The sequence below is a fragment of the Histomonas meleagridis genome, assembly GCF_020186115.1.
Source record: "Histomonas meleagridis strain 2922-C6/04-10x chromosome Unknown contig_1, whole genome shotgun sequence".
In the NCBI taxonomy this organism is placed as follows: domain Eukaryota; phylum Parabasalia; order Tritrichomonadida; family Dientamoebidae; genus Histomonas; species Histomonas meleagridis.
This window is the reverse complement of record NW_027150746.1, coordinates 434,132-452,023: the sequence shown is the minus strand read 5'-3', so window position 1 is coordinate 452,023 and position 17,892 is coordinate 434,132. Positions and strand designations below refer to the sequence as shown.

Below are 17,892 nucleotides of genomic sequence, written 5' to 3'. Positions count from 1 at the left end.
TTCATAATCATATATCAAATGTTTAATGAAGAATATAACATGAAATGAATGTTAACTTGAAAGTAAGCAAAAGCACAAATGAAAATCATGAATATGAAATACCATTTATCATTTTAGGTACCCCCTTAAAATTAGTGAAGGAATTGAATTACCGTCAATTTGCTTTTGACTGTGCGATGACGGTTTTAGAACTTTTTAATCAATAGTTTTGTGAGAGATCATTTTTTGAATACCTCATCTTTGATCTGAAATGTCATCCAGCGGCGAAAGGGATGTCGTTCCAAAGGACGAAGAGAACAAACTCGACCAGAAGAAATCCAAAAAATTCGGAAAGAAAGGAAGGTCACTCTCTGGGAAAAAAAAATCAAATAAAAAAAATCAGAAGGAACCAATTAACGATGAAAAAAAAGAAACTTTCCCAATAAATGAACAAGAAAAGCAAGACAACGAAGAAAAGAATGAAAATATATCTATTGATAATTCAAATGTAAATAATGACCAACAAAATATTCAAGAAAATGAAAGTAATAACCCAAACGAACAAAAGGGGAAAGAAGGAAAAAGAAGAAAGAAATCTAAAAAACAAAAGAAAGGAAAAAATGATAATGCACTTTTAGAGCAAAATGCTGAAACACCTAATACAGAGGAAGTAAAACAAAACGAAAACATGCCAAATGATAGTACAGATAAATTGGAACAAGAAAACACCAATGTTGTACAAGAAGAAGAAAATATACCAAATGAAGAAAATACTAGCGTTGCTGAAGGAGAAAAAGGAAAGAAGAAGAAAGGCAGGAAACATAGAAAAGGAAAGAAAGTCGAAAACAATGAACAACCAAATATCGAAGGAAACACAGAAACAACAAATGGCACTAATGAAGAGAATAAAGAAAATGTCTCAAATGAGGAAAATAAAGAAAATGTACCAAATAAGGAAAGTAAAGAAAATGCCAGTGTCGTAGAAGAAGATAAAGGGAAGAAGAAGAAAGGCAGGAAACACAAGAAAGGAAAGAAAGATGATGAAAATGCTGAAACTCCAAATATTGACGGAAATACAGAAACACCAAATGTTGTTGAAGAGAACGCTGAAACTCCGAATGTTGATGGAGAAAATAAAGAAAATGTACCGAATGAAGAAAATGTCAGTGTTGCAGAAGAAGATAAAGGGAAGAAGAAGAAAGGCAGGAAACACAAGAAGGGAAAGAAAGGCGACGAAAATGCTGAAACACCAAATGTTGATGGAAATGCTGAAACACCAAATGTTGTTGAAGAGAACGCTGAAACTCCGAATGTTGATGGAGAAAATAAAGAAAATGTACCAAATGAAGAAAATACAAGTGTTGCAGAAGAAAACAAAGGAAAGAAGAAGAAAGGCAGGAAACACAAGAAGGGAAAGAAAGATGATGAAAATGCTGAAACACCAAATGTTGACGTAAACACAGAAACACCCAATGTTGATGAAGAAAACAAAGAAAATGTACCAAATGAGGAAAGTAAAGAAAATGCCAGTGTCGTAGAAGAAGATAAAGGAAAGAAGAAGAAAGGCAGGAAACACAAGAAAGGAAAGAAAGATGATGAAAATGCTGAAACTCCAAATATTGACGGAAATACAGAAACACCAAATGTTGTTGAAGAGAACGCTGAAACTCCGAATGTTGATGGAGAAAACAAAGAAAATGTACCAAATGAAGAAAATGTCAGTGTTGCAGAAGAAGATAAAGGGAAGAAGAAGAAAGACAGGAAGCAAAAGAAAGGAAAGAAGGGAAAGAAAGATAAGAAAGGCGATAACGAAGTTCCAAATGAAAAAGAAAATCTTGATACGCCAAATATTGAAGAAAACAAAGAAAATATACCAATTGAAGCGCCAGAAAATATTAATGCTGTAGAAGAAGACAAAGGAAAGAAGAAGAAAGACAAGAAGCAAAAGAAGGGAAAGAAAGATAAGAAAGGTGATAATGAAGTTCCAATTGAAGAAGAAAACAAAGAAAATGTTAATGCTGTAGAAGAAGACAAAGGAAAGAAGAAGAAAGACAGGAAACACAAGAAAGGAAAGAAGGGAAAGAAAGATAAGAAAGGCGATAACGAAGTTCCAAATGAAGAAGAAAATCTTGATACGCCAAATATTGAAGAAAACAAAGAAAATATACCAATTGAAGCGCCAGAAAATATTAATACTGCAGAAGAAGAAAAAGGAAAGAAGAAGAAAGACAAGAAGCAAAAGAAGGGAAAGAAAGATAAGAAAGGCGATAACGAAGTTCCAAATGAAGAAGAAAATCTTGATACGCCAAATATTGAAGAAAACAAAGAAAATATACCAATTGAAGCGCCAGAAAATATTAATACTGCAGAAGAAGAAAAAGGAAAGAAGAAGAAAGACAAGAAAGGAAAGAAGGGAAAGAAAGATAAAAAAGGCGATAACGAAGAAAATGTTCCAACTGAAGATTTTAATCTGCTGGAAGATAAGGGCAAGAAGAAGAACAAGAAAGGAAAGAAAGACGATGAACAAAATGTACCAATTGAAGATTTTAATTTAGCAGAAGAAGAAAAAGGAAAGAAGAAGAAGAAAGATAAGAAGGGAAAGAAAGGCGATGAAAATGCTGAAGCACCGACTGTTGAAGAAAATGCGCCAACTGAAGATTTCAATTTAGTGGAAGATAAGGGTAAGAAGAAGAAGGATAAGAAGAAAGGAAAGAAAGACAAAGAAGCTCCAATTGAAGAAGAAAACAAAGAAAGTATACCAGTCGAAGATTTTAATATAGCAGAAGAAGAAAAAGGAAAGAAGAAGAAAGACAAGAAACAAAAGAAAGGAAAGAAAGGCGATGAAAATGCTGAAGCACCGACTGTTGAAGAAAATGCGCCAACTGAAGATTTCAATTTAGTGGAAGATAAGGGTAAGAAGAAGAAGAAAGGAAAGAAAGACAAGGAAGCTCCAATGGAAGAAGAAAATGCGCCAACTGAAGATTTCAATTTAGTGGAAGATAAGGGTAAGAAGAAGAAGGATAAGAAGAAAGGAAAGAAAGACAAAGAAAGTATACCAGTCGAAGATTTTAATTTAGCAGAAGGAGAAAAAGGAAAGAAGAAGAAGAAAGATAAGAAGGGAAAGAAAGGCGATGAAAATGCTGAAGCACCGACTGTTGAAGAAAATGCGCCAACTGAAGATTTCAATTTGGTAGAAGAAAAGGGTAAGAAGAAGAAGAAGGACAAGAAGCAAAAGGAAGAAATAGTAGAATCGCCATCTAAAGACAAGAAGAAAGATAAGAAGAAGGATAAGAAACAAAAAGAAGAAAAAATCGATGAAGCAGCTGTAGAAGAAAGAGATGTCGCTATTGAATCACCATCCAAAGACAAGAAGAAAGGAAAGAAGGATAAGAAGCAAAAAGATGAAAATATCGATGAAGCAGCTGTAGAAGAAAGAGATGTCGCTATTGAATCACCATCCAAAGATAAGAAGAAAGGAAAGAAAGATAAGAAGCAAAAGGATGAAATAGAAGAATCACCATCCAAAGATAAGAAGAAATCAAAGAAAGATAAGAAGCAAAAAGATGAAATAGAAGAATCACCATCCAAAGATAAGAAGAAATCAAAGAAAGATAAGAAACAAAAGGATGAAAACATTGATGAAGAAATTATAGAAGAAAGAGATGTTGCAATTGAATCTCCATCCAAAGATAAGAAGAAATCAAAGAAAGAAAAGAAGCAAAAAGACGAAAACATTGCAGAAGCAAATGTAGAAGAAAAGCCAACTAAAAAAGTAAATATCGAAGCGCCAATACAAAGCGAAAAGATCGAAAAGAAACTATCGAAGAAGAAAGGGAAAGAAAAGGAAGAATCCAAGTCATCAGCCAAATCTGCTTCCGATTCAGGTAAATCGAAGCCAAAGAAAGGAAAAGAAGAATCCAAGTCATCAGCCAAAGCTAAGAAGAGTGAAGTATCATCTGACTCAAGTGAAGATAAGCCAAAGAAAGAAAAGAAATCATCCAAAGGCAAAAAGAGTGAAGTATCTTCTGATTCAGACAAAGATAAGCCAAAGAAAGAAAAGAAATCATCCAAAGGTAAAAAGAGTGAAGTATCACCTGACTCAAGTGAAGATAAGCCAAAGAAAGAAAAGAAATCATCCAAAGGCAAAAAGAGTGAAGTATCTTCTGATTCAGACAAAGATAAGCCAAAGAAAGAAAAGAAATCATCCAAAGGTAAAAAGAGTGAAGTATCACCTGACTCAAGTGATGACAAGCAAAAGAAGGCCGCCAAGTCATCCAAATCCAAAAAGAATGATATTTCATCTGACTCCGAAAAGGCCAAATCGAAGAAGTCCTCAGAATCGTCTGACTCGAGCAGCGCCAATCCCAAGAATCAAAAGAAGGAGTCATCCGAATCCTCATCCACATCTGGCAAGAAGCCTCCTCCACGCAAGAACAGCCTCCGCACGTCACAGGTCAAGCCTCGCCTTCCCAACCCAGACTTCATCAAGTACCGCGACCTTTTCCAGCGCGTTCTTCTGTATCCGTTTGCGCCGAGCGATCCTCCTACTTTTATTGACACCAATCACTTATGCCGTCTTCCAAGCTGTGTCTTTCCGATCTTTGCTATATTACTTAACTCTAATATACTTGAGCCAGATGTATATAGTGACAAAGAATTTGCAGAACTTAGTACGTCGTATGTCATACATTTAAATAATATTCCTACCGATACAAAGAATGAGAAGTTCCTTACGATATTAATGATCAATTTATTGATTAATTCGTATATATCGAATCATGACAAATATAACACAGAACGGAATCGAAACTTTGTCAACAAATTATATGACTTATTTGATAAGCAATCGAAAGAACTTATTTCTCCATGTTTGATTAACTTCGAAGTATTATGTAATCGTTATGCGTCAGCACGTTTTGATATTGATAAATTAATTGAAGATTTCACTGAAGTTATTAATGTTATCCATAAAACTTTAAGTTTCACAGATCCGATTAATAATTACTTATTCTTACAATTAGGCACTTTATTAGATGCGAAGTTATGCAACAAAATATTATCGAATCCAACGCGATTTATGTTCTCGAAGGCCATAGTATGGAATTCATTTATCTCTGTTTTCGAAGTTGTCGAAAAGATCCAATTAAATTACTTGAAGCAAATTGTTAATGTGTTAGTGATGGCTGCAAATATCATTGATTCAGTGCCAAGCGATGAATTAATAGGTAATTATGAAAATAGTATATGTAAGGACTTGAGTATGGACTTGGTTAGTTATTTGTTGGGTAATTATCAAACTGACGAATTGGTGGCGGAGAAAATCGATTACGAAAAGTTCGTAAAGAATTATAAAATTAAGAAGCAAAATAAATACGAAGAAATAACACCTGTGAAGTTGGGTAATGATATGATACCGACCGCACAGAATAGAATTAAATTGTGGAATAAAAGATCAGCTGCAACTGATACGGCAGTGAAAGTGTTCCCATTTTTGGCTGATTACGTAATAAATTAATAAAAAATGTAACATGAAAATGCAGCGTAATGTGAATTTGTGTATTTATGGGAATAGGATTCGATTCGTTGTGTTGTTAATCGTTGACATTGAATTGAACATTGTTTGCGCTGACCAATGAATTAGAGATGTTTGCAATTTCATTATATGTGTTGTTAATTGTTGACATTGAATTGAACATTGTTTGCGCTGACCAATGAATTAGAGATGTTTGCAATTTCATTATATGTGTTGTTAATTGTTGACATTGAATTGAACATTGTTTGCGCTGACCAATGAATTAGAGATATTTGTAATTTCATTATATGAGTTATTAATTGTTGACATTGAATTGAACATTGTTTGCGCTGACCAATGAATTAGAGATGTTTACAAATTATGTCATATGACTTAATTAATGTGGGTAAATCATTCGGTGATATAAAAAAAATGAAGGATAATGAAAAGCATAAATTCCCCAGTTGAACACTGGTAGGTTTATCATTTACCAAAATCAACCTCATTAAAAGTTTGGATTGAAGGAGGTACAAAAGGCAGGTCACCAAAGGCAATAAATTATTTTAAAGGTAACTTTTCAATTGTATCATTAATGATAATGTTGTCTTTTTTTTTCCAACAGAAAATATTTTGGTATTGCATCAAAAACATCTGATAATTATACACTTCCTAATGGTACACTAGTAGCACCTAATTATAATAGACTTGAAACAGATCGCATTTATTTTTTTAAAAAAGTCAAATTACAGACTATCCATACCGTTGAAGATAATTTTTTGACGAAATCATACACATACAACATGCTGCAATTGGTGATGTTTGGTTTTCATTAAGTAGCCCTAATGCTCAAATGAATATGTATGATCTTCAATACAACTTCTATCTGACAACAAATAATAATACATCTTTTATTCAAGTCGGACATGATGATGGCGAATCCACTGTAATACATAGAAAAATTAATCTCAATACTTTACTTTATTTGAAACAAATAATAATACTATGAATCACCAATTATTATATTTTATTATTACTCCATCATTAATTGCCTCGCTGAAGAATTCAACAGAAATCACATATGAAAATATATAAGTGATTATGAATCAAAATGAAATTGTTTCTATGTAATAATTAATAAATAATTATATATTTTTGAAGTCTTTTAAAAGAACATATTTTGGAAATATCGATCAAAAAAAAATAAATATTTAACTAGGACTGGGGAAAGTGTGTCTTTATCTTTAATATCAAAATAATAACTTAACGTCGATCATGCTGTTACAGCATTTCACTTTTGACATTCGGAAGAATTTAACGGCGGACCTCCAGTTTTTATAAACTTCTAAAAAAGATTAATGGCTCAGAAATTATAATAAAATCTCATTTTATTCAAGGAATCATGCAAAATAATAATAAAATTGATCTTGGTGATTCTAAATCGGCAGACATAAAATTATTATTAAATCTTGATCAAATTATATTTAATTTAACAGAAGAAAATCTTGAAGCTTCAATTGAACAAATAATGGAATTATATGATTATAATTATCCATATTCATATGATTTAATTATTAGTAATTTTATTTATTATGCATTTTATACACAAAGAGAAGTAAATGATATATATATCAAATATATAGCAAAAATTCAAACAAAAGAAGAAGAAAGGAATCCAAAGTTTATTAATATTTTTAGTGATTATCTACAAAAAATTTATTCACAAGAAGCATATTATTTGATTGAGAAAATGATTGAACTAAAATTAGTCGATAAAAATGTTGTAAAAAACAATGAATCCAAATATTTTGCACATTATAAAACAGAAGAAGAAAACAAAAAGCGAAATTATATTCCTTTCGAAAAATTTTTTTTAGATAATTACGAAGAACTTTCCAAGAATGATTGGGAACTTCATAAGAAATATGTTAACGAAGGACATAATCCAAATGAAATTGCGAAAATAATTCGAAATGATGAAGTTGAAAAACTTCAAGAAATAGCATCACAAACAAATTTTGATTTTGATCAAACAATTGAACCATCACTTTATGAAAAATGTTCTTTTATTAATCAGAAAAATGTTACATTAATCAATTGATTATGCAGCATTTTTTTCTGCAGTTAAATGTTTTAAATATTTACTTATGAACGGTGCAAATGTGAAAAATGCAGATAAATAAGCAATTGCATCTGGAAACATTGAAATTATTCATTTATGCGAACAACATAATTCACCTTTTATAGATGCATATAAAACAGCTATTAAATTTCATCGAAATGATGTTTTTCATTATATTTATGAAAATAAATTGGAAGAATCGAAAGAAGATATTGAACAAGACACAAATACGTTTCAAGAATATTTGAAGGGAATAGATCATTTGATGGGAACAAAATATTCAAATATTATATCGTCAATTGCGAAAAAAAATAATATTTATGAAAATAATGAATTGGGGTATTTTTGTATTATAAATAGAAATTATGAAATTTTTTCATTTTTAGAAGAAAAAGGTTTGGAAATTAACGAAAAAATAATAAAAGAAGCCATAAAAATTGGTAATTTATATCTTATCAAACATTTTCTTCAAAATAGTAATATTACTAAACAATATATTTACTTTAAATCTTTAACTTCTGAAAATGATGAACTTATAAAATATATTTTAGAACAAGAAGATATTGATATTAATGTTAAAGATATCTATTTACTTTATTTGATATCTATTTAAAACATTTAAAATTTTAATATAATATTTGGAAATCATTGAAGTTGTTTAATACACCGCTTATATATGCGTCTGAAAGAGGTCAGATAGAAAAAGTTAAATTGCTTCTTGATCAACAAGGAATTGATATTAATGCAAAAGATATATATTTACTTTATTCAGATTTTATTTTACTAATATAAAATTTCTATACAATTTTTGGAAATTGTTTTGTTTATTTTATACAGCACTCATGTGGGCATCTTTTCATAAATTTATAGAAATAGTTAAATTACTTCTTCAACAAAAAGGAATCGATATTAATGCTAAAAATATTTATTTGCTTTGGTTAAAATTATTTCAAGTAATTTTATATTCATAAAAAATATTTGGAAATTATTTATGTTATTTCAAACAGCACTTATTCTAGCTTCATTTAATGGATGCGCGGAAATAACAAAAATACGTCTTGAACAAGAAGGAATTGATGTAAATGCTAAAGATATTTATCAAATTTATTTAATATTTGTTTTGATATTTTAATGTTTTTTAATAATATTGGAAAATTATTCAAAATATTTAATACACCACTAATGTTTGCATCTGCAAATGGTAACATTGAAATAGCCAAATTACTTCTTCAACATAAAGGAATCAATATCAATGATGTGAATATTTGTTATATATGTTTGATATTTATTTTTATAATTTGAAGATTTAAAATAATGTTTGGAAATTACTCAAAAAATTTAAAACAGCACTTATTTGGGCTAGCTTTAATGGTTACATTAAAGTTGTTGAATTTCTTCTTAAGCAAAATGGAATTGATATTGATGCTAAAGATATTTATTTGTTTCATAAAATATTTGTTTTAATAATTTAATATTTCTAAATAATATTTGGTATTTATTAATAGATTATAAAACAGCATTTGATTGGGCAACTGAAGAAGGTTTTACTAAAATCGCATCTTTACTTCGTAAAAATTGATAATGATAGAATCGTTTCCTGACTTTTTAAGTAAAGTATACAACTATTTCCGTTTTTTGTAATGTTGTGAAAAGAGACCGTTAAAACGGATTGTTTTCTTTTCAAATTAATTCGAAAGAGAATCCGTTTATTTTGAACTTGAAAAAGACGTTAAAAAATCTCCACCAGGAATGGAACAAAATGATATAGAAAATGAATATTCATTCCTGGATAAAGAAGGTATCAAAGAAGTGCTAAATAAAGTCAAGCAAAATTATGCATCAATTCAGCAATCAATTCCAATTTTTATAAATTTGCTTAATTATGTTCAAGAACCAGAATATGTTCTAGAAGAAATTCCAAACATTCTTCTTTGCACATCAGAAGATTTTATTAACTTGTGCCCTGCTTTTAAAAATTTAATTCATAGAAATCCTTTATCAGCAGGACCACTTCTATTAATTCTTCCTTCATTTGATTATGATACAGAAATTAAAGAGGAAGCGTATTCACTTTCTTTAGAAATTTTAGATGTAATCAGTTCGGATTTTTTACCTGATTTAATTTCTTTTTTATTACTTACAATTCCAATAGACGCAATAGCTTCCGCTTATGTAAAGTTAAAAGAACTTTTTTTTGTTCACAATGATCCAAAACTTTATGAGAAGTTTGAAACAAATTCTCGTCAATATATTTCTCAATTTTTTCATTTAATTTCAAGTGAAACTGAATGGACTTTTTTTGATTTTTTTATTATAGTTCTATGTGCGCCTCGACCATCTCTAAGACCAAAAATTACAGAACTAATTTGGAAATCAATTTTATCAAAATCATTAAATTTTGATATTCTAGCAATTTTTTTTTCAAACTCCTTGATTTTGTCTTCAAAATATCATACGCTTATTCTTCTTTTCGACTTAATTAATAGCAAAACACCTTTTTTGTATACAAATTCAGTCATATCAGAAATTTCAAACATTGCACAAATTATTCTTCAGAATTATTCAGAATTTTCTTCCCACTTCATCGATTTCTTATTGAATTATTCAATTAATGGCAGTTATTTCCAAGTCACTTTTTCAATACATACATTGTTGGCAACTGATCCAGCACTTTTTCAGCCATTATTTTCATCTTTAAATGATTCAATTTCACAATCAAGTAAACTAACTACTTCAACTCTTCATTTTTTAAGCGATATTATTTCAATTGCATCTCCTCAATCAAGGCAATCAACATTAATGATTACCCTCTCAAAAAGATTAAATCATCATTCACAATATCTTATAAAGACAGCAATCATATTGGCTCATCATTTAACATTAAACGGGATAGAAAATCGTGATGAAATTCTTGAATGGGTTTTAAAGTCTGCATCTTTTAATTGTAGATTAATGGATCCTTCAACAATTCTATCAGTTGTTGACTTAATTTGGCTTCGATCTAATAATTCATTAATGAGTGAAATATTAAATTTCTTTTTTTCAATTTTAAGGAGTTTTTCTGTGATTAGAGAAATTCATAGAAATGAATTTGTGATTTCAACACTTGATATTCCTAATCAAGAATATGCAGAACTTTTTGGTGAGATCATTTATTTACTTCAAACTATCTTTAAAAATGATATAAATAATATAAAAGACTTTGATCTAAATTTAATTGTTAACTCAGATAACATCAATGATGTAAAAATAATTGATATAGATAATAAAAATAGAGATTTTGAATTAAATAGAAACATTAAAAATAGAAAAAATATATTATATAATTTTATTGAAGATATTGATAATTTATGTTTTTTAGTTCCCTCTTTTTATGTTGATTATCTTGAAGAAACTGAATTTAAAACGAAACCAAATGCAGAAAGACTTCGATCAATTGAGTTTCTTCAAACGTTAATTTTATCATTCATTTCTAAAATGAATGAAGTAAGTCAAGAAACTCAAAAATTATTTGCAATTATACAATTTATTGATAAATTATTTTCAGATGTTGAAATTGCAGATATTGATGAATTTGTACCTAATAAATCTCTTATTTTGTCACCAAATTTCATATTTGAAACAATCAAAACACATGAATTTGATTTTCCTAATGATTTATTCATTATTGAATTTATTTTTAATTCATTATGTAAAATATTTTTAACTAATTTCGAACATCGATTTTTCTTTAGTGATAAAATCGATTTTTTACAGAAACAAATTGATGAATCATTAATTATAAGAATTATTGATTTATGTTCACAAGCTAATGAAAAAAGTATCGGAACTGGTGTAAAAGTTAAGAAGAAATACATTTCTGCAATTGGAAATGCACTTGATTTTTTATCATTTTGTGTTTCTATTAAAGAAATTGATATAGATTTTAATAATTTCCAAAACATTTTCGAAAAAATTGAAGATGTTGGAATTGCTTGTAGAATTATTCTTTTTGGAATTCGTTTTGGAATTAGCATTGAAAATGTTTTTAAAATTGTCAATTTCGATTTTTTATGTGATATAATTGAAAGTTCACCTATTTTCCCAATTTCTTTTCCTGATGCAACAAAAATATTAAAACCGAATCAACCAGGAATTCATTGGAGATTAATTATATATTTATCACTTCAAAATTTGGACTTTGATATGTTTAATAATCAGTTTCGTATATTTTTGAAACAAATTAAATCAGAAAAAATGGAAAAACAAAGAGGGATTATATTGTTTGATATCCTTTCAAGTAAAATAGGAATATATTTAGATAACATAAGTGAATGTGGGAAGTTATGCTTAAAGTTGATAAAAATTTATTTTGCTTGTAATACCACAATATTAAAAATGATTCAAATGCTTTTACACACATTAAATAAAACAAAAGCAAAATTGGAATTTTATGATTTTACATTAACAGAAATAAGTGAATTTCTAAAAGAAAAATTTAATAATTTTGGAAAAGTAAAGTCAAAGGAAATAAAAGAATTAATTGTATCAATTTGTGGAGAGTGTGAAATGATACAAACTCAATATTAATGGAAGAACTCCAATAAATTCTTCTATTAAAAATGAAAAATTTTAGTCGAAAATGTAATTAACTTTTAAAAGAGGAATAAAAATGTTTTGTTTAGATTAATAAAATAATATAAATTTAATTCTATGATTGAGTAAATATTAGGATTATGTGGAATTGCTTTTTGAAAATTTTTGGAAGAATGTCGAACGTTAAGACGGTAAAAGTGATCACATGTTCAACGTTTGTCAAAAATTATTCAATGCTTTATTTTGTCATATCGTGCGGTTATATGGCCAGAGGCATTTTTCTATTTCATACTTTTGCACTTTAAGTGGTTTACTTAGAATTTCTAGAAACAGGCAAAAATATCATGAACCGAGAATATGTTGAAAGCCTAATTTTGCAATCACTTATCCCAGAATTGGTTGCTTCTGTCGAAGGCGAATTATTAGCGTGCTTGAATTCCCCAGAAATAATTAATATTTTTGTATCAATTCTAAATTCACCTACAAATGAATCAGTTCTAAAAGGATCAATTTTATATTTAAACGTTGCCTTGAGGAGGCAATGGGATAATTTTGATGAACCAACAAAAGCAGATATTAGAGAATTAATAATACCAATTTTACAAAAATATCCACAATACCTACGAATATTTCAAAGAATTATTTCCTTTTTCATGCGTAGCGAGGGTGGTTTTCCCGAGTTCTTTAATTTTTTACGTAATGATTTTGATTTAAGTCAATATCCATTTTTATTAGACCTATATTCCAAAGTGATCAAGAAATTTCCCATAGAATTTGTTCAGGAAAGAATTGATATTCTACAAAAGATAACGCTATATGGTTATCAAATAAATAATCCCGAAATATTTGCACAAGCCGCTATAATTTCTTCTGTTTTAACAACTCTTTTTGAGGACCCCAGCTATTGTCTCCCCATTTTTGAAAAAATTTCAACCATAATTACACATAAAGATATGAACAATGATATTTATATTATTTTATGGGCGATAATTGAAAAAATTCTCCAACTTTATGTTGAGTATCCACAATGTATTATGAACATTACCGAATTAGCATTTCTCTGTGGCGACAATACAAATTTACCTGTTATATTTCGATCATTTCCAATGATACAACTTACTAGTATCATAAGGCTTCAACTTTATAATGAAGAGATTATTGATAAATTCTTTAATTATACAGCTCTTTTTACATATACGCATTTAAAAGAAGAAACTGAGTATGCAGGCCAATACGGTTCATGTTTATATTATATTGGAAAAACATATCAAGATAATATTGTATGCCGTAAAATGGCCACCATGATAAATAATTTATTAAAGAATGAAGATATTCTTCAAAAAGCAACTGGAATAATTTTTATATATTACGCATCTATATCAACGCCTAAATTTTATAAGAGTGGATTAAAGAAATTTTTGGATATATTTCGACAAGCATTTAGAATACATGATTATCTTGTAATGAAGACATTACTTGACACATTAAAATTGATAATATCAAATGATGATGAATTACATCCTTATTTAATACTCTTAAAGCCAATAATATTTTTAGCGTTTTCTAATAATTGTATTATTTCGGGGCTCGCACTTGATATATATCAAATATTTTCTTTACATTATCCAATATGGGAACATGAAGACATATTTAATTTTGTGTGGAGTCAACGAGATACTTTTTGGGAAAAGAATCCTACGATATTTTGTTGGATTTTAAGCATGTTAATCTCAAAATATAATTTATCTGTCATTCCTGAAATTCTTCAAAAATATATTTTCCCTATTTCATTAGATGATTCTGGTTTATTTGGAGCTAAATTGAGTTATTTAGGTCATTTAATTCCACACGATGATATGCAAAAACTTGTTCCAGAAATAATTCCTCTTTTAAGTACAGGAATGAAAAACTCGGATTTACAGGGGAATATTGTTAAGTTTTTTAATCATATAATAAGTATTTTACATTATTCAGCACAACCATTATTTGAACCTATAAAAGAAGATATTTGTACACTTGTAGTTAATACTGAAAATTTTAATGACGATGTTTTATCATTAGGATTTCTTACGTTAAAATATTTCAATGTAATAAATTTATATCCATTATTATATGAAAGATATTTATTAGTAATTAATAGCGGGAAAATTGATAGTTTCGAAAATTCGATTTGGAATAAAGCAAAGATGATGATGTACTTAACACAAGAACAATTAATACATTTACTTCATAAAGAAGTCGAAATATTTTCACATTTTAAGAAAACTGATAAATCTTTTAATCAAACTCAAGTTTATGGTAAATTATTCATTTGTTTTAGGAAATATTTAAAATATGTTGAAGATAAAAATGCATTTATTAAATTATTATTTGATTTTATTGATGAAGTTTTAGGATCAGATAAAAAAGAATATTATTCATCTTGCGTTGATGTATTTTCTTATATTTTACACAAATATATATGTGATTATGTCTATGAATACATACAAAAGTTTTTACAAAATTTCGGTAATTTATCTTTAAATGTTCAAGCAATCTTTATAGGGCTACTTGGTGATTTTATAGTATATGTAGCTGATGAAAAAACTTCAAATGATATTATGAATTTCATCATATTTTATATGCAAAAGAATAATAATAATATACCTATAGAATATCGACAAGATACAACTTATGTATTTAATTCATATATCGAGAAATTCCCAAATAATGTACAAAATATTATGCCTTTTAGGCCTTTGTTCGATAGTTGGTTCGAAGAGATAATAAATGAAAAAAATGAAAATATGGATTATTCAGATCTTATTTTAGATAACATTTGTTCAATGTATATTCGGTTATTAGCTATATCAGATAATTATGATGAAATTATTTTCATGAAATCTTTGGTTAAATATCCACCAAATGATAAAGCTGAAATAGAACCAATGTCACAAAAATTGTTAATAGTGTACCAAAAGTTCGGGAATCAATTCTCAGATAATGCTAAAGCAATGTTTAGCTGCGCTTTAGCTCAATTCATTTCTATGCCACCAGAAAGAAGAAGAATTAATGACGAAATTTTCGCAAATTTATTAATGATATTTAGAAATTACATGTTGGACCAAAATCTCCAAAATTTAATCATACAAAAGTTTGCTGATTCACCAGCAAAATTAGAAAGAATTAAATGCCTCTTAGCTCAAATTGAAAATATGTGATGGACTAAATAAAAAATATTATTTTAACTTTTTATGTTTTAAATACAACAAGTATTCCCGGTGCACAACAGTACTTAAAGTTGTTTTTGAATTCAAAGATGAAGCAAAATGAAGACAATGATAATTTTTTCATGAAATTTTATATGAAATATATTTTTTTTAATACATTTGTATGATTCGATGATTATGATATTATAATATTTTTATATAACTTATTGTATTCAATAAATATACAAAATATAAAAATTAAATTAATTTCATATTTATACAATATGCAAAAACATGATCAATTTATATGCCGATCAAATTACATAGAAGTATATCGTATGAGTAAAGCTCACAATCTAGCGACTAACCGAAAACTGAAAAAATGTGTGGAAACGGTTATTTTGATGTAATAGCATCAAAAACTAATTAAAAAATTTCATGTTAAATATGTTATCTATAACAAAGAAATGTTTACTGAGCAAATTCTCCACTGAGAACTGAATCTCTTGAGAGGAAAGATGGAGGCCTTACTCTTGGCCTAATTACGCTTGATCTTCTTCTTACAGGCAAAAGTGGGGCATCATCATGTTGGGATTCTCCTGCATTGTCTTTCTTCTCCTCGGTTACTGGTGATACAACTACTGGCTGTTGGATCGCCATAGACTTTGGACGAGCTCTGACAAAGCCACTGCCATCCATAGGAGCTCCCACCATAGGTCCTCCCATTGGCGTATTCTTGAACATAGCAAGTCGATCTTTAAGACCTCCACCACGTGGTGCAAGTGGTGGAGCTCCTCCGCCACCTCCTTCATTAGTAGGAATAGGTACACGTTGGCGTGGTCGTGGTGCTGGCGGTGCTGGAGCAGGCTCTTCTTCAGCTGGCTTATTTTGGAAGGCGGAAAGTCTATCTTTCACATTTCCAGATGAATGTTGTGGTTCAGCCTTAGGCTCAGGAGGTGGAACATTTCCTTTATTTTGAAATGCAGCAAGTCTATCTTTCATATTTCCAGATGAATGTTGTGGTTCTGAAGAATGCGGAGCAGGTGCAGGTGCATCTTGTTTGTTTTGGAATGCAGCAAGTCTATCTTTCATGTTTCCTGATGAATGTTGCGCTGGTGGTGGCGCTGGTTTGGATTGAACTGGAGATGGTGCTGGAGCATTATCTTTATTTTGGAATGCAGCAAGTCTATCTTTCATGTTTCCCGATGAATGCTGTGGTTCTGCTGGTGCAGCAGCAGGTTTCGGTGCTGGTGGGGCTGCATTACCTTTATTTTGAAATGCTGCAAGACGATCTTTCATGAAATTGCTGGACGCAGGTTGTGCAGGCTTAGGTGTGTTGTTGTTAGCGGGCGCTTGATTCCCACTGTTTTGAAATGCGCTAATTCGATCCTTGAAAGAACTCATCCTAAAAAATGTTGTTCTGAAGCGCCAAAATAACGGTTTTAATTGGGTTGAGAAAGGTGAAATAACCGCTTCATATCGGCTATAAGTTTTGAAAAATTTTGTATGGTTCGGGTATTAAACACTCATAAATGTCTGTTAAATTTGTGATTAATAAAAATTATAAAAATTCCTCTGAAAAGCTCAGAAAAATGACGATGCGATGCTCATAAACAAATCAGATTACTTTTTGAGTGAATTATTGATAACCGTTATTAAAGTTAAACAAAAAATATCGCGGGAATGAATCAGAGTTTATCAAAAATATCTGCGATTATTCAAAGCCATTCATTTGTTTATCTTACACAAGAAAAATTATGAAAAAATCCTACACAGATCTGTGATTTGTGATTGAAGATCTTCTTGGGCCACTGCCTCGATATTAAATACTTTACATGTTTTACCCAACTTTGAGCGAAGTTTCAATAGTTTATTTATTTCTACAACTAATTTTGTTCTGCATCATTACAATGCGCTTCTGATCGAGTTGGTTATATAATTACTCGGTGAATTTAAGTTGTACTGGGATACGAATATTATTTAATCTAAAAATTTTTTAATAATCTAATTTCAAAAAATGTTCAAGCGAGAAACCTTTTTTGTAGTGGCACTTATTAAAATAATCACAGAGAATATATATTGCGCATGATAAACCAATAAAAAAGTATTTCTTTGAAATTTTTTAGAACAACAAAATTTGCCTAATTTAAACGGTTTAAGAAAACGATATATCAATATAATGTTGAACAATTTATTTCAAAGGGCATAGAAAATTGATAATAAACGATGATAATCATTTGTTGATTGGATGTGGTATGCTTATTTTATAACTCCAGTGGTATCTTTGGTTACCTTAACTTTTTAACAGAGAGCCAAAAAGAGATTATTATCAAAATCCTGAACGGATTAAGGAACTTACGTTATAGAGGTCATGATAGTATCGGTATTTCTTTTGATGACATCATAAATGGAGAAAAAAGGATCTTAATCGCACGAGCAGTTGGATCTATCAAAGAAATCAAACTTTGCCTCCATAAATATCTTGAAAACGAAGATAATAATAAGTCATTTGGTCCACA

General features: G+C 29.3%; 2 protein-coding genes across 2 annotated transcripts; one reads left to right on the top strand and one right to left on the bottom strand.

Moving 5' to 3' along the window:
* Positions 1 to 250: 250 nt before the first annotated feature.
* On the top strand, positions 251 to 5,494 carry GO595_000129 (uncharacterized protein; the record flags this gene model as incomplete). The annotated part of the gene is made up of 2 exons (XM_067914069.1): positions 251 to 4,649; positions 4,776 to 5,494. The coding sequence occupies 2 exons, from the start codon at positions 251 to 253 to the stop codon at positions 5,492 to 5,494; spliced, it is 5,118 nt and encodes a 1,705-aa protein (XP_067779584.1).
* A 10,350-nt stretch (positions 5,495 to 15,844) lies between these two features.
* Positions 15,845 to 16,777, bottom strand: GO595_000128 (uncharacterized protein; the record flags this gene model as incomplete). The annotated part of the gene is made up of 1 exon (XM_067914058.1): positions 15,845 to 16,777. The coding sequence occupies one exon, from the start codon at positions 16,775 to 16,777 to the stop codon at positions 15,845 to 15,847; it is 933 nt and encodes a 310-aa protein (XP_067779583.1).
* Positions 16,778 to 17,892: the final 1,115 nt, after the last annotated feature.